This window comes from Oculina patagonica, chromosome 7 (assembly GCF_052425735.1).
Source record: "Oculina patagonica isolate OP01 chromosome 7, crgOcupat, whole genome shotgun sequence".
Lineage (NCBI taxonomy): Eukaryota > Metazoa > Cnidaria > Anthozoa > Scleractinia > Oculinidae > Oculina > Oculina patagonica.
Window position 1 is genome coordinate 6131929 of NC_135764.1, and position 18331 is coordinate 6150259.

The 18331-nt window shown below is 37.8% G+C and overlaps 1 protein-coding gene across 1 annotated transcript; it reads right to left on the minus strand.

Annotated features, from left to right (window-relative positions):
* Positions 1 to 27: 27 nt before the first annotated feature.
* LOC144660662 (uncharacterized) lies at positions 28 to 13856 on the minus strand. The gene is made up of 10 exons (XM_078521343.1): positions 13724 to 13856; positions 11709 to 11780; positions 10782 to 10880; positions 9433 to 9477; positions 8358 to 8468; positions 6409 to 6480; positions 5470 to 5568; positions 2904 to 2945; positions 2232 to 2357; positions 28 to 794 (listed from the first exon to the last, which is right to left on the minus strand). Exons 1-9 carry the CDS (start codon positions 13800 to 13802, stop codon positions 2233 to 2235), a joined length of 744 nt encoding a protein of 247 aa, XP_078377469.1. The 5' UTR covers positions 13803 to 13856; the 3' UTR covers positions 28 to 794; position 2232.
* Between the last annotated feature and the right edge of the window lie 4475 nt (positions 13857 to 18331).

Sequence of the window (18331 nt, forward strand, 5' to 3'; positions counted from 1 at the left end):
ACGAATCTACATAAATCAGGACACAAATTACTATTATATTAAATACCTTTTTAATCAAATATTTCAACAGGAGAATTCCAATTCAGCAGAGCTGATTTACATGGAGTCCTGTCTAACTATTTATTACTGAGAAAAGACTGTTGAAAATACAAGTTCAAAAATATACATTAAAACTTGCGGATATGCTTAAAAAGGCTACATATAAACTAGTATCGCAATCACACCCGGGGGGGGGGGTACTCCCATATATGGGCTATATAGGTATGTGCCGCGGGATAGGATATGGTTTTTGAGATTCTCAGTCTTAAATAGAGTATCATTTTTCCTCCTTTTGGCATTGTGTTCCCGGTGTGATCCTTAGATAGGGTACTTAAATTCAATCAGCTAAAATAAACGCCCAGCTAAACGAAAAATAAAAAGGGATCTTAAAACTGAACTAACCGTTAAAGAATTAATAAAGCGATTTTATAAAGATATGTATTTTGCCGTGCGCAGTTGGCCGTTATTTGGGTCGTCACGGAACGCTTCTCCCCTTGAATAGGGTGTCATTTTTCGGTTTTGGGCCTTAAAAAGGGTATCAATTTTCGCTTTCTTTATCCTTAAAAAGGGTCGGGGTTTAAGAACCTTCGCGGCACACCCTATCCGAAATTTATGGGAGTACCCCCCCCCCCCCCCCCGGGCAATCACACTACTTAATTGTGCAAACTGAGGCAAAAAACGAAAGCTGCTGAACACAACGACCAGGTACATTTTCCAAAGGAAATGCTGTGTTCCACGTTGATGCAGCTTGGTAGCTGAGGAAAAAGAGGGAAAATGCCATTAACGTTATTAGCAGCGTTGCTTTTAGTAAAGCTTTTAGTAAATAAAGTGCAGGTTTGTAGCTCTTATTAATTTGGCGGGACACTAAGCTAAATGGTCGCCATCTTGGATTTTTGTGTTTTAACCGAGAAGAACCTGGGAACAAGGTGATGTTTGGTTTTTATCAGTGTGACAAAAACTGTTTGCTTGTAAAAAAAAAAAAAATTAGGAAAAAATCATATTGTAAAGCCAGCAGAAATAATTAACTTTTTTTCAAAATTACAATTTTGCAGCGTTTTTCACAACCGAGTTATTAGGGAAATAAGTCTGGGAAAATTACGTATACAGTATTTGAAATGCAATTGCCATGTTTGTGTCCCTCTTTGTATTTAATGATAAAAAAATTCAAAATGTCACCATAAAGACAATTTTAATTTCTTTTCATCCCGTCAAAAAAATCAAACTTCATGAACTGCAATCCACATCCAGGCTTTTAATCCTGCGCGTTCTAAAAAAATACCGAATTTACTCGAATAAGCACCGCGCTCGAAAAAAGTACCGCATTTAGGACCAAAAAGTTAATAAGCGCCGCCCCGAATAAGTGCCGCAGTCCCGATGCGCGCTTATTCGGCCGGGAATTCCGTTTTACTAAAAACAGCAGTACAAAGCAACTCTTAAACAAACTTGGACATTTCTTTCCATAAAGCGATGTTTTGTTTTGCAGTTCAGAGTGATTGTTTTTCCGCTCGGCCATAAGTTATTCTATCAACACTCTTAGTTCCAGGGCTGTAACTAGCAAGAGACAAGACGAGGCACTTGCCTCGTCTCGATTTTTACCCAAAATTTAAAACAAAATATGCTTTGTTGGGAAAATAATCCCCAGTTGAACAAGATGAAATACCTCATGTAAAATGTCTCTTGAGAGAGTTTAAGGTGTTCTAGATTTCAAAATTTTCTTGAGGGCGCATGAACCCTGAGCCCCGGAACAACATCTTGCCTCGTCTATGGCAAAGGTCTGGTCAGTTACGGCCCAGAGTTCTGTAAATTTTGTTGAACTTTGCCAGGATCGGACAGCTAGCGCTACTTGTATAGTATTCTCTCTTCAGCAAGAGACGAAGACTGACAATCAAAAGGCGCTATTTTCAATTACTGTAAAAGATTAGATTTTTTGTGGCGTCCAAATTTTTAAATGAGCGCCGCCCTCAAATAACCGCCGCCTTCGAATAACCGCCGCACTTGAGGCGCGAAAATTCTAATAAGCGCCGCGGCGCTTATTCAAGTAAATACGGTACTCGTTCAATCTTTTTTGCACTGTGAAATCTTTTTAATTTATTTATTTGTTTTGTGGCATTGATGATGAGGAAAGGGAAGTTTTGTTAATCAGCCCGCGAGACCACGAAAGATATAGATCTAGAATAAGACTCTAGTCACACCTTATGCAGTTGGACTGCAGTTGCCCGAGTTGCATTCTCCAGCAGATCCACACTTCTCGGTGCAAAGTAAAGCATCGCCGCACAAGCAGCCAGGTCCAAACCCCGGACAGTCCTCACAAATTGCGTCTGTGAAAAGTAATTCAAAAATAAACGACAAACATCCGAATTAAACTACTTCTGAGGTTGAGGTATCCTAGGTGCCGGGATCTCGTTCTGATGGACCCTTGGTAGTTCTTTAAAGAGCCTCTCAGATATTTTGCACCGGAACGGAACAAGTTTCCCCTTTTCTCTCTGCCCTTTTCTATTGTATATTGCGCTACCTTGTACATAATTACGCCCTATCCATTTTTAGAGTCGCTCTCTGTGTGCTTAAGAGAGGGACTTGAAGGTGTAAAATGGAAACAGGGATTTAGACAAAAATGATAGGCAATTGGGTTACAAACAAATAAACAATAGAACTGCAGTTTGTGGGCATGGGACTTGGAAATTCGGAAAAGCAATAGGCTGGGAAATGGTAATTTAAAAACAAAACGGGGCTGGAAAATGGGATTGTATAATCCCCCCCCCCCCCCCCCCCTCTCGCTCATCATAGACTGGTTTCTTGGGTATCAATCTCCGTTAAGGCTGATTTCCTCTGTTATCTTATATCTTAAGTTGATTTCTGAAACCTACCTCCTCTTTTCAGCAAATCAGAGATGGTTCTCTTTCTTTTACCTGGATAACAAAAAAAAAACGAAGAGTTATCTACGGTAGAACCCCGGTAACTCGAACTCGGATAACTCGAACAACCCCGCTAACTCGAACTAACTTCCATTTCCCTTGGACCCACTTTTCAGTCATTTTTACTCGGTTAACTTGAAAACCCCGCTAACTGGAACTGTTTTTCGTTTCCCTTCAGAGTTCGAGTTACCGGGGTTCAACTGTATTTAGAATAAGGATCAAGCTTTAAAACATCTTTACATCAACATAAAGCAGTTTTCACATGATTGTCAAAAGAAATTCGTGTTTGCCTTGGTTTAGCATTACCACTCTTAGTGATTGGCTTAAAAAGCCCGTTCTACTTTCTCAGCCAATCGGAAGCAAAACCAAAACTAATCGTGACTCGCTCGCGCACGTTTTCCCGCGCTTCGTGCGGCTACATGTATTTGCTTCGAGTTTTGATTGGTTCACTGGATTGTCTGTGTCCTTTGCAATTGGCCAGAGTGCATGATTACTTTGGTTATGGTTTTACGACTCTCGATTGAAAACTGCTCTAAACCTAAAAGCAATGGTCAAGTTAAGTAAGTAACGCATGCATGAATTTGCTACTTGTATTGAAAATGTCGGCAGTCTTATTTTTGTTAAAAATTGTGTCCTTTTGGGGGATACGCTATATAGCTTACTCCAATAATTCAATTCTTAAATTCAAACATTTTTTAGCTTAAAACCTGGACATAAAATTTCATTATCTTGAAACGTAAAAAACGTCACTTTAAACGGTGATTTGCCAGTAATGGCGTAATTCCATATTTCACTTTGGTGCACGTGCATAAGCCAAAAATTGGCTTTCTCATTTCATTACTTTCTACTCTTCATATCCTTTCTTCTGGCCAAAAACGTTCTGACGTTATCATTGGAAAACCCTGAAAAGGGAACCTTGACCAATTACACGTGTACTGGCCTTTGAACGAAAAACGGATCGTGTTTTCTCTGATAAGCTCTGTGAGAATGCAACCGATATTCAAAATGAACAGTCCAACAGTCCATCAGCAATTCACGGAACAAAATGAAGTCACAAGTGGTTCAAAGACTGCACCTCCAAATAAATACGCATTTAGGAGTAAAAGGTTTGAGGGTGCTAATTATAGGAATGCAGTGCTTTGCAAGGTACAAATTAAACAATCACAACAAAGAATCTTGGATATGAATCCAGTAACAATATTAATGTTTGTGTACGATTTCAAATAACTTGTAATAAAAATTTTAGTAGCAGTGGAAAGGAAAAGAGTTTCATTTAAAACTTTATAGCGGAGCTCCCAGCGGCCCGAAGGGCCGCAGAGCAGAGCCCCATACCCATAGAAAATTAACAGACCCATGCTTTTGGTTTTTCATGGTCATCATGGCTAGCGGCATGCCTCACGGGCGCGTGCGACGAAGTTGCCCCAACATGGCGGCCATACTCCAGAAATCGGTTTAAGGTTATGGTTAACGCCAGCTTAAATTTTTTATATTTGACATCCATGTTATGGTCAATTGACAGCTGTCAAAACAAGGTATCCGCTAACCAGTATCACATGACCATATCGCCGGCTCACATATAGAACTCATCGAGGTCGAATGTGTTTTTTTTTAGTTTACCGCTGTCTAAACAATGGTTTACATTGGATAGCGGGCTCAAGTGCTATGTTTTTATGGGTTAGAGACTGTTGTGAGTGTTTTGTTGACAAATACACGCACGCGCTGGCCGCACAATGAACGAGAAATTTTCAATACTGCACGAGGCGTAGCCGAGTGCAGTATTGAAAATTTTGAGTTCATTGTGAGGCCAGCAAGTGCGTGTATTTGTCAACAAAACACGAACGAACAGACTCTAACCCTTTTAATATACAATCTGAGTACACTGCATCGAACTGCAAGCGATCATCGACTTAACGAACTTCAAACAACAAACATAATGTTTAAAAATAAGAAATGTAGTAGTACATAATTACACGGGATTACATCAATAATATAAATATCACAAATTAGCCGTACAGAAATAAAGCTTAAAATGGTTCATAAAATAAATACAGTCAGCGAGAAGCTTGTTCAATGCAAGTCGATGGCTTTCACAATCAACTGAATCAAGCAACTACAAGCAAGTCAATCGCACACAAAAATGTATTTATTGAGCTGCAGTTTACCTTTGAACATGAAAGCGCTTCAAGTTGTTATCCTCTTCGATTTTTTTTGGTATTGGATCGTTGATAATTTGAGGAATATACTTTTCTTCCACTTCTACAAGCTTTGAAGCTGAAGACACCTTCAATAATGCACGATTTTCGTGCATTATTGTCAATACTGCACTGTCTGAGTTTGCTGACGACAGGTAAAGCAAAATCACGTGATCTATTTTAACCAATTGCGCGCGTGGATTTTGGACAGTGAACGAAGATTGTATATTAATTTCTGTTATTGGTCAGTAAATTGGGAGCCCCGCTTTTAGGCTTGGCTAAATCTATTTAATATTAAAAAGCGTATAACAGTAAAATTTGCATACTGCATGCGGTGCACGCTCCAGTCCCACAGCCCTCGCTCTCGCAGTATTTTTGAGCTTCACACGAGCAGCCAGGTCCAAAACCTTCACAATCTTCACAAGCTGTGAAAACGAAGACAAAACACAAAATTTAGGACCAAGTTGTTCAAAACACAATTAGAGCAGTTTTAACTTGAGTGTCGAAAGTAAATTGAGTTTGCTTTGGTTTTACATCACTACGCTTAGTGATTGGCTTAAAAATCTCGCGCCACTTCTCAGCCAATCAGGAGTAAAACTAAAACCAATCGTGACTCGCTCAGGCACGTTTTCGCGCTTCACGCCAGCTACATGTATCTGCTTCGAGTGTTGATTGGTTAATTAATTTGGTTTTGGTTTTACGACACTCAATTGAAAACTGCTCTAAAGGAGCAATGTTACGATACAGTTTAAGTCATTTTTCTGATTACTTTCAAATTGAAGGAAACTTTCAAATAATAGTTGTCTAACATAGAAAAACAACAAAGGAGTACTAAAAGTACTAAGAGTACTGAGACTAACCAAGTCAACCTCGTTCCCAGGGCTTTTCCCAAGGGAAAAGCCCTGGGAACGAGGTTGTAACCAAGTATGGTTTCGACTTACGAAGATTAAGACGGATTACGAACGATAAACTTGAAAAAACTTGCCAATACTTTCAAGATGTGTTGTCTGTGACGTCATTCCTTTAAACTAGAGTCGAAGATTTTGAATTAAATTTTATAACTTTTCTTGAGCTTTTTCTTTTGTACCCTAACTTTGAGACTGTTAAACTCTAAATTAGAGTTGCGAGGCCCCACTTAGAGAATAATTAAAGCGTTATAACTGAGCTCAGTTAAGAACTGCTTAGTTGACGTTTTTATTCAATAGACACTTGTTCCCATTCTTTTAAAAAATCCTAGCTTCCTTCTTTCAGAAATTTTTACTTACGGTCTCTTCTCGACAAAGCTTGTAGCACTCTTTGTTCTGCTGCCCTGTGTTTTAAAGCTCCGCTGGCGGGCGCTGAAAAAAAAGGATTTATGTGATAAATAAAGATAAAATCTTTATTACCGTGTCTGTGTGTTTAGCCCTTATGGACTAATTGGGGACACAATTAAAATACCTAAAATACTACAAGATTTGCGCGTGTTGGATATATATGAGATGGTTATAGCTTCCGAAAACAAAATAACGTGCATATAACAAATCCATCTCTAACCATTTTTGTTTCATACTAAGATTATCTTGTATTTCTCGATTCTGTTCTTATTGCTAGTTTTGTAATTAATAAGATCATTAAAGAAGTCTTGAGCGTAAAGTGATCAAGGATAGTTGTAATTTTCTTGCTACTCGCAACGCAACATTTTTAGGGCTTTCCATAAGTTTCTTAAATATTTTCCTTAAAATGTTAAAAATAGCATATATTTGGAGAATTTTCTTAGTTAAAGGCAAGGTTTGAATTTTTCGGAGCAACATTCGAGCATCTTTTTGGATTTTGAAGCAACTTTCGAGCAACGTTTTGGATTTCGGAGCAACTTTTGAGCAACGTTTGGGAAAAGTCGAGCAATTTGTGGAAATCCCTAAACATTTTTCAGTGCATTGCAGATTGATAAAATGGGGTGCTATCTCTTTTTGTAACTGGATGCAACGATTGCTGTCTTGTATATTGCCAGGAAAATTGAATCATGTAAATATGGCCTTAAGAGAGTGCACATTTAAAAATTATTCCACGAGCGCGTGTTGGATATATATGAGATGGTTATAACGATCACATATCCAACAAGCGCGAGTGGAATAGTTATTTGATCAAAAACGCCCAAAGAATTGCACTATTTGAGCTCCCCAGCTGTTTTCGTTGACGCGTACCGGCTACAATTTTTGTGGTCAATGGTATATGAGCTCATATACCATTTCCTGTTAGCCAATCAAAACTCAGGAATTGCAATATACCAATAAAATGCTTAAATTGTTACTAGCGGTAAAATAAACGCAATATAGAATGTAAGATATGAATTATTAAGTAACAATGTTGCGTACGATTTCAAGCAATTTGGAGTAATGATTTTGGTTACAGTGGAAAGAACCAAAACATCTTCTTTCAAAACTATTTATCAAATGGTATGTAAAATTGTTTAAAAGTAAAAGAATAAATCTCCGTTCGATGCGTGGCACTTGTAATTGTGAAGATTGAGAATAAACGTTATTGAAAGTGCCAAAATACCTTCATTACAAGCCAAACGTTTCAGGCTTAGCCCCTTGTCAGTGGTAAAATGATCGGTTATAAAATAATCGTTTTATTAACGATCATTTTACCGCTAATGAAGGGCTAAGCCCGAAATTTTCCACCTTTTTCACTAAATTTCTTAAGTAAACTAAGATTATGTTTGTGTGTTCTTGTATTTGTATTTATTTTTCATTTAAATCTTTAGTACACCTGACCCTTTTAAAAATTATTGTAGTAAACTCTAAAGATGGCTGCCTAATCTTATTAGCCAATGGTGGTTATTTTGGGCAGCCACGCACTTTACCTTATTATAGGAATATAACGAAGCATTTTAACAGCGCGAAAAAAATTTACGCGTAATAAAATTAACGCGAAATTAAGAAAAGTTCTGGTTAAATCCTTTTAGTAAACAAGTTTACATCAATAAAATTAACGCGAATTTTTGAAATTCGCGTTAATAACATGTATCGTACTTTCCTATAATAAGGTATTTTATTTTTATTCTTGTCTTTATTGCAAATTTAATTTAATTAGGGGTGCGAATAAAGTTGTAGTTGTTGTTATTATTGAAACGTTTGGTTTGTAATGGACTTATTTTGGTCACTTTCATTAACGTTTATTCTCAGTCTCCTACAAAATTGTTCCTACAGGTCATATAGCATAAAAATTTGCATACCACAGTTAAGATGGTTGCATTCTCCATTGTGGCAACCCTTGCTCTTGCAAATGACGTGAGCTTCACAAGGACACCCGGCGACAAACCCTGCACAGTCTGAGCAATCATTGGCTGGGAAAACGAGATCAAAAGACAAATTTAATCAAACTTAAACAAACACCTTCACTTTAGCTTTCTTATTTTGTTTGTTCTTAAGTTTTCAGTGTTTACATAACATCAAAGGGTTTTGTTCAAACACGGGTCTATAGAGTGTTTTCATGGCAGCCATGTTGGAGGAGTCAAACAATAACAGACATAAAACTTATGATCAAACTTTAACAAACCCCTCCCTTGCCCGCTCCCCTAAGATCTCAATGGATTGTGTTGCTTTCACACTTTGACATGACTTTGAATAATGTCACAGGGATTTTTTCTTCCAAAGCAGGTCTATGGGGAGGGTTGAGTCGAAAATTTGCTTGCACGTTAAAAAACGCGTCATTTTTCAGATGACTGTTATTATTTTGGACCAGTTCACAGGTATTATTCAGGGGCTCAGTTGTTTTGATTGTGGGAAACGCTATACCAGGATAAATTTCTACCCCGTTGATACTGTAGCATTCCGGATGGATAAGCGTTATCCACCACTAACCCCGTTCCCAGATCTCTCGTAGACGAAGCCAGAGATCTGGGAACGAGATTACTCCACCACTTAATCATTCTCGTCCCCATAGCCCTTTCGTTTCTCTCAGCCGGCTTGGCACGAGAAAAAGGGGGGCTCTGGGGACATAGGATTTTTGAATTAATCCGAATGTTTTGAGTGGCTTTTTGGAACAAAGAATTCCTAAACGGAAGTCGAAAACGTAACGACTCTCTCGTACATTCTTTTGAAACGTCATGATCACTGCATACATGAAGACCAGAAGTCCTAGAATCTAGGACTGGAAATCCTGTGTCCCCAGAGCCCTTCGTTTCCTCGTGCCAAGGCTCAGCCGGCTAAGAGAAACGAAAGGGCTATGGGGTCGAGAATGCCACTTAATCTGTAGCATTATCGAGAGTTTTCCTTGTTTACATTTAGTTCTCTTGTTAACTGACTTACGTTTTCTCTTCAGCAAAAAGTCAACCATCTCGGTTCTTTTCTTTGCTGGAAAGGAAAAAAGACAAAAAAATGACTTACGACTAAAAAACATTGTATAGAGTTGTGATTGACATGTCACACACAGAAATGTCTTGCAATGTTCAGCAAAAAGTAAAGAACAGTTCTACTTTTACGATTGTCTGGAATGGGGGTTACTTTGATAACACTAAACACTTAATTTTTGGCTCTGTAAAATAAACAAAGTTCAATTTAGGCATTTTAAAACTAACAGGAAAAAAATTTACCGTAACAGTAAATTTTATTCAGAAGGAAACAAAAACAGTTCCAAAAAGGCCAATATTATTTTGTTTAGTATAGCAAGAAATTTCCGGCCATTTTTCGACGATTCCCGATCATTTCGGAAGATTTCCAAAGACTACCGAAAATGTCCGGAGACTCCGAAAAAGAGACTCAAAGTTCATAAGTGATTTCATTACCGATTCACGAAGAGCGGATAAAAATTTACAATGTTAAAAGACTATGGTTTTATTTTTTGAAAAAAAACCTCCAAACACTGAACAGTATTTTCTCAGGAAACAGTAAAACTTATGAGCAAATAACACTAAACATTAAACCCATTAAGCTATGCTCTGGGACATTCAAAAAGACGAAAGCTAAGCATGACTGATTGAATTCGCTTTGTTTTTTTCCCAGCGCGTTGCTTGCCCTCCAGCAAGGTGTTATTTCTGTACCACGTGATCGTTTGCTGTAAAAGGGCCCGGGCCATGACCTGTTGATTGGCGTTAAGAGGGTTTCTAATTATAGGAATGCGGTACTTTGCAAGACACAAATTAAACAATCACAGCAAATAATCTTGGATATGAATCCAGTAATAACAGTAATGTTACTTGGCTTCACACTTGAAGCTAAGTCTGTTTCAAGTAAGCACTTGGCTCAAGTGTACTTGAAAATCTCAAATCGCATTTTGTGTTATACTTGAGGTAAAAGCTGTCTATCATCTTCAGAATCGTGACAACGCTGCACGCCGCTTTCATTTGGCTTCCATTTCCTATTGGTCAAGTGCGTTCTCAAGTGTGGTGTAGACCATACTTGGCGGCGTACTTCGGCTTCTTTGAACTACGAAAGTTTCCATGGTCACCAAGTAAAGTTCAAGTAAGTACGTTTTACCCCTTCACACTCAAACTAGGTTTCAAATGCATTTAGATTATACTTACGAGCTCTAGTGTGAAGCCAAGTATTGTGTCCCTTTTTAAACACACTTGGAATAATAATTTTAGTAGCAGTGGATTGGAAAAGAATTTCATTTCAAACTTTGTATTAAAAAGCATATAACAGTAAAATTTGCATACTGCAGGTGGTGCATTCTCCAGTCCCACAGCCCTCGCTCTCGCAGTATTTTTGAGCTTCACACGAGCAGCCAGGTCCAAAACCTTCACAATCTTCACAAGCTGTGAAAACGAGTAAAAAAAAATTAGAACCAAGTTGTCCAAAATACAATTAAAGGAGCCACCCCCCCCCCCCCCCACATGTAACTTCCAGAATATTTAAGCAATCACAATGAAACTTATAGGATGTAAAGTATGACCAATCATCTTTCTTTTGGTGTACGTCACGTGGGATGATGACGTCACATCACGTGACAGTCAGTTACTGTTATGATGCCAAAACAGCCGCCATCTTGGATCCTCCATCTTGGATTTCAAAATTTTTCCAAAGTGCCAAAAACCACCCAAAATTACTGCAAAGTACACAAAATCAATAAAAATGTGCTTAAAAACCGTAAAAAGGTAAAAATTAATTGCATTTAAGTTAATTTTCATTAAAAGAAACACGAAAATTACAAACTGGGAAAACTTGCCTATCAAAATGCCGTTGCCATGGTGATGTCAAGTTCCTGACACAACATCCTATCATACCAAACTATTCCCAGATAAGTTTTTGATAAACTCACAAGGTTTGGCAGGGTTTGGTTGAATCTTGAAAAAGGTATAAGCGTTTAAAGTCAGCGCGGGCCTCAAAAGCCCCCCGGTCTGAATAGTTAAGCTAGTCGAAGATTTTGATTTAAGATTTATATATTTTTTCGTGAGGTTTTTCTTTTGTACCCTAAATGTGAGACTGCAAAACTCTAAATTAGAGGTGAGAGGCCCCACAAAGAGAATAATTAAAGCGTTATAATTGAGCTCAGTTAAGAACTGCTAAGTTGACGTTTTTATTCAATGGACACTTGTTCCCGTTCTTAAAATCCTAGCTTCCTTCTTTCAGATTTTTTTACTTACGATCTCTTCTCGACAAAGCTTGTAGCACTCTTTGTTCTGCTGCTCTGTGTTCCAAAGTTCTGCGTGCGGGCGCTGAAAGAAAAGATTTATTAGCCTCGAAAAATATAGCATACAATGCTTTAACATAATATCAAAAAATGAATGGAGAGTCAATCTCAGTAGATTTCGAGAAAATCAAGCTTGTTTGAAAACAAAAGAAAACAACAATCGTTGCTATTGTAACCTTTGTGACTAAGTAACCAATAATTAATTAAACTTTGGTCATATTTTTCGTCTATTTTGACAAAAATCGAGCATTGCCTTCCTAGATAAGTTTCATTATGAAAACGACCACCCTAGGGCTAAAAATACTACATCGAGCTTTCTTGCTTCTTTTCATTTTGTTTTACTCGGCTTTGTTTGCCAGAGATTTTCACAGATTTTAAACAGCCAAGATATATATTTGTGTCGTAGGAAACCTAAAAATGATGTTCTATTTTTATTAAAAATTGCTATTTTAGAGCACTGAAACTGCTAACAAGCGTCTTGAGCTTCGGATTGGTAGGATGAAAATTTCCGCGCGTGTTAAAAAATCGATATTTATAGACGTGGTTTGATTTAATTTCTCTCTGCAAATTAAGGTTGTATTTGAGTTCAGATGTTCGAAGATTTTTTTTTCATAGGTTAAGTTCCATACCACAAAAATCAGAACAGTTTAGACCAAAAATCCGTGAAATCCCCGCGACATACACCCTATGCAAAAATGGTTGTCATTCATTTCTGTTGTTTGGTCGAGTTCCTTAAAACGCTGATGGTGGCACTTAAATATATATGAAATATTATACTATTCTGAGAAGTTTCAGTGTTTTGGGTTAAATGCATGGCTGCAAAGTTATGACTCGTTCAAATTTAAGAGATTTGTATGGAAAAAGTCACCCTGGCCTGCCTAGCCTCGTTTTCATGTTTTGGGCAACATAAATGTCCCTGTAACTTCCCATTAGATGAAAGTATAGCCTTTAAACTTCATACACTGATTTACTTTGACTTTATCTTTAAGTTAGAGTAATTTAATTTTGTTGACAAATGATTGTTCTGGGAGCCGAAAATTAACAGCCGCCATATTTGCATAGGGTCTATAGCTCCTTTAAGCTAGAATAAACTATGAAACAAAACAAGGATTAAATGTTTGAGAGATATTAGAACGAATTTGAGCTTGACCAGTCAACACTCAATATTTACGCGCAAAACTTGAAGCGTTTGGGATTTTGAGACATTTAGCGCTACATAATAAAACACAATTTTCAATTCAATGAAAAAAAAAACTGTAAACGTTTCTGGCGAAATTGACCAATTAACAGAGTTAATTAACAATTTGCAGTTACATGTACAAGTGCGCATCATTTTCACGCCCATTTCTGCCCGGTTTATTCCTTTGTTCGCCCCACTAACTGTCCAACGACTAACTGCCTCTGGGTCTCCGAGAATGTTTCACGCCGTATTAAACTGTTTGACATATTAAACTTTTAAACCGTTGAGTCAAAAGCTATGGATGCGATAGAGAATTTATATAATTTTTCATTCGATTCGTCAAAGATTTTGGCGCGCTATTCGTTAATCGAGAGATTGTACGATACAGCTTTCCCTAAAAAAATTCCCAAAAAGAAGCAGGAATGAAGAATAAAAGAGAAAGGGAGTTTGTTTTTTTACTGCGTCTTAATTAACGGTGGCTTAAAGTTTTGAATCTATTAAAAAGATATTAACAAAATTACAAAAGCGCGCGCAAATCAATTAACCGAAAACAATACTGTTAACAGTTCTTTCAATGAGTAGAAGAGAGCTTCTTCGCCTTAACCCTGAATTTGGAAAACTCTCTAACTTTTAATACGATTATAGAAAAGTCTTAAAATATATTTTCTATCCGTATTTTAAAGTAAATCGAAAAAGCTTCACAAATTCTTAGACCTGCTTACGCCCCAACGATTTTAGCTGTCACGGAAGAACAAAACGAAGTATATTTTTAAAGAGAAAATACTCACCCTGAGGTTCAAATGGAAATCGCGCAGCCGAGCAAACGGCAACGAAGAGAAATAGCAAAAACATGGAAACGTTTTTCATCTTGGGACACTGTCGGCTTGATTTCTGGAATCGAAGTAGCTGCTTCGTGCAAAGTCGATGGATCAACTTAAATTGTTACTTGTGGGGCCGCTTATATATGCTAGTACAGTAATAGACCGTTACTTTTGTTCTAATCTAATAGGCTGCGGCAACTAATGCAAAATTATTCGTCTTAAAAGCCCGCCATTCAGGTAGAACATCAAGACTGTTGCCTGTTGTCGTTGCATTTGTTCAAACAACTTTCAAATTCTCATTCTGTGACTTTCAAATTAATTTGAAGATGTCTCTAAGTGAGTCAGAGAACGCTGTTTTTGATGCCATATTCCAAGAAATCGTTTCCGCGCGAAATAATTACTAGTATAATTATTTTATAAAGTTGGCTAGTTGGATGAATAATTAATCTACAGAGCCGCTTTTTTTCATCTAAAGTCAACACTTTTAAACTTAAATCAATATTTAACATAGCTTCTAGAAAGCGCACAATGTATATGAATATATTATGTTTTTTGTATTGAATACCACTGAAGTTTAATTAAATCAGTCTTTCTAAAACTACACTAATTGTTATAAACTGTCAAAGGAGCTAAAAAATTAAATTCTTGACTAATAAAAAGAGAGGGACTGACCTTACTTAACACGTAACAAAAAGGTGTCAGCATTTTTTATTTTATAAACTGACAGTTCATTGACCTTCACATTACCATTTGAACCTGACAAAGACTGACCTAAACTTTTAACTGTCAAATGGCTTAATGCAGCCAGACACAGCACTTAGCTCATAGACAACATAATTATTTTGGCATGTTCTGATCTGCGCTGAATACAAAAAAGGTTCTCATGATTGGTATATATTTTTTCGTGCTAGCTCTGTTTTGTTAGAATTAAAAGCGCAACGCCCCCCAGTTCTCACATGACCGAAGGGGGTCTTGGGGGGGGCATTCATATTTTAATTCACCGCTGTGACACACAATATATATTTACCGAAGTTGTGCATTGTATATATTAATTTTGCCTTAATGGCTCATCTGGTCGACGGTTAAAGCACGAAACACACAAATCAAATTCATGGCCGTTTTTCAGTACAGGAAAAACGAATAATTAACTTGCTCATTTCGTTATCCATCTTAGACAATAAAATCGTTCATATTGAGAAAGTATGATCAGACAAATTAAAGTGCGCGCAAGGTGATTTTCACTTGCGTGTCGTTGTTGTCGTCTGTATAGAAACAAGTAAGAGATTGTTCAAACCTGTGCGCTTTAATACTTTTAAAATCTTTCGGCAAAGAGAAACGACAGCCGGAAATACGTCTGTGTTCGCAGGCTAGCGCTCGCTCTGATTGGCTAAGAAGCCTCGTTTTCATCAGTTAATAAAAAAGTGCAATCACATTCATAGGCGCTTATTAAATGTTTCAACCCGGCAAAAAGTGGTATTTCGTCTACGTTCATTCACATTTTGCACCAAGTGGCTTTAAAATTGTTACTGTGCTTTTAAAGCTAACTTGAAAATGAAAGTAAGAGGCGAGATATCTTCTGCTGACGTGATATTTTCCAGAGAAAATGCGCGCGCGAATTTTCGCACACGGTATTCGCGCGCCAATTTTTTTACCGCATGTTTTACTTCATTCTCGTCCCCAGAGGCCGCGATCCTTCTGGTCAGCACCAGGGATCCCTGGTGCTGACCAGATGGATCGCGGCCTCTTGGACGAGAATGGTTTTACTTGACCCGTTCTGACCTGCGCTGAATACGAAGGATGTCGGTAAAACGCTGACTCGGGGTCGGGACCGGGACCGGGGTCAATTTTTTTAAATATTTTTTTTATAATACACCGATTCAGGAAAATACTGGAAGTTGCATGGAAGCAATGCTAAGTGGCCCTTGCCAGCTAAAAAATACTAAGTGCATGGCGTGTGGGGTATTTCGAGTCAGATAAAAAAAAAACATTTCCTTCACAAAATAGCCGGGAATCTTGATCCTCATACATGTAAGCTGTCTTTCATATCCAAAGGAGTATTTATAAGGAAGCAGAATTGTTTTCTTTAGACAGAGAAGCTCGCATAAACATGTCTCGCAATGCAATCTTCAAGTTTCTATATTCTGTTACCGTTAAAATATAAATGAAGGTATCTAGCCATCTCTACAATTTGTGTGACCGAAATGCTGAAAATGCGGGAAGAAATTTTAATTAAAGTTGATCTACAGTAAATGTGCACATCGTTTTCGACGCAAATGTTATAGCCTGCCCGCCTTTCATCGCTCCCGCTACTACGCACACCATACAATATTCGCTTCTTCTTCCAAAGCAAATGAAATTTAAGGAAAAAAGTTAACTTAGTCAGTAAGCAACAAAAAAAAAATCGTTTAGTCAGTTAGTTGACATGATTTTGAATCCTGCAGACGTTTATAGGGTCTTATAGTGGTTCCCAAATGCTGTCGCACTTTTTCCAGCTTGCAATGTTCTTGAACAGTACATCAAATCAGCTTGAAGAATATTGTTTTTTTACAAATCCAGCCTAACCACTGCCCTAATTTGTCTTTCATTTCGAGTTGTCAAGACGGAAGGAACCAGAGCATCACTCTTCTTATCATCATTTTCAGACAAGTGAGACAAAGATAAACTGGAATCAGAGTCAGAGTCATACTCTTCGATAACTTCTTCTTCTTCTCCTTCAGTTACTTCATCCGCATTGCTTTCAAGAGGATCGATCTTGTCGTAGGTTTAGCCCGTATGCTGACATGGGCAATGTGCCAGCTGTAAAACTGCACTTAACTTAACTTAACTTAACTTTACTGCCTAACAGTAAGCTGTCGAACACACTGTCCATGTTCACTCGCCCATTCCCTCGTTTTTGCAATGTTCACCTTGTTCATAGGCACTACTTTTTATTATTATTATTATTATTATTATTATTATTATTATTATTATTATTATTATTATTGCTCACACAAAGGTTACATGACTTCACACTACATTTACAAAAGTTACAATTCAAAAAGAGAACAAAACTTAATTAAACAGTTAACTTAAAAAAAACGGTAGCAAAGCGGACGTTACAAAAGAAGAAATAGTAGGTATTACAAAATTACAAGATTTACAGTACTAGAGTGAACAAAACTTACAGTGGACTGAAAAAAAAAACCGGTTGCAACGCAGACGTTATAAAGGAAAAAATAGGTATTACAGAACTAAAAAGACTTGCAAATACAAAAGATAACTAAACTTACAGTAAACTAAGCAAAAAAAAATAAATTAGGCTTTAAATATAGTTCATTTCATAGATCGATCTATAGATTTGATTCAAATCAGTTTTCCCCATCTTTTCAAAAACAAGTGCAACTTTTTTTGGGCGATATGACTTTGTTTTAAAATGTCGAGTTTGTCTTGGAGGCGGAGAAGAAAGCTTTCAAAACATAAGTTGCCGACACATGAACTCGTCGCAAAAATGTGGTATTTGGCAATAAGAAGGGTGACATTAAGTGCCTGTTTGTTTTCATGGGAACTACTGGGATTGGAGTTAATTTCGCAATAGCAGACAGATCCATTGCGAGCTCTGGAACTGGCTAGTAGGATCTCCGGTGGGTGAAGTATTTAACAGACCAGTTTGTTAGTCGCTTGATAGATTCTCTCATTTCCTTTCCAAACTCTCGGCAGTAAGCTAGCAATCTTGGTGCTGGGTGTTTTATCCTCTACCACCAAAGTCAACAGAGACTGTAGGTTGATCGCGTTTGCAGCATCTGGACTCATGAATTCTGATAGTTTTAGAAGACGGCTAATGCTGTTTAACATAAGCTCACCAAAACCTTTGTAGTTCGCAGAAACTACCACCGATTGCTTGCTATCAGGCATTTTCCTACTCTGTAGTAATGAGGCTTTCTTAAAAACACGAAGAGCCTTATTCCCTCCGGATGATACCGACGACCCAATTTTGGGGCTCGGGCTAATGGGCTAACTCCCTCTCATGGTCAACCGCGACCACCACCGAGGTGTTTAGTGAGAAATCGACCAAAAAAAACTGCTGCTCGACTTCTTGACACAAACTTTGAATTTTTGAGAGACGGCAGACAAACAACTGGTGGAAGAAACGCTTGCACTGATTAAAGATCTGACCACTGTCACGGATGGAAAGTGTCTTGGAGACAAAAAGGAATCGCTTATTTTTATTTATTATAAGTGATGCAGTTCACTTTCGTTTCTCGAATCATTGTCGAACTTTAAGCATCGATTTTCAAGCTGTTTTACGTATGAAATTACCAGAGTCCGCATTTTTTTTTTTGGGGGGGGGGGAGGGGGGGCAGCAGACATTTGGGGGAAATTTGAGTAGGGCGTGCGACCCCTGGGGAAGGGGGAAGCGCTTGGCTTGGAGTACGATGGGCCCCCAAAAACGTTCCGCTGTCTCTGTAAATTCAGTTGTCTCGTCTCTAGATTCATTAGTTTTAAGGTGCTGTCAGATAAATGGACATGTCGCAGTGGCATGTAGCACTGACAAAATCACAACGTGCATCTGGAATCATGAATCATGAATCATAGCTG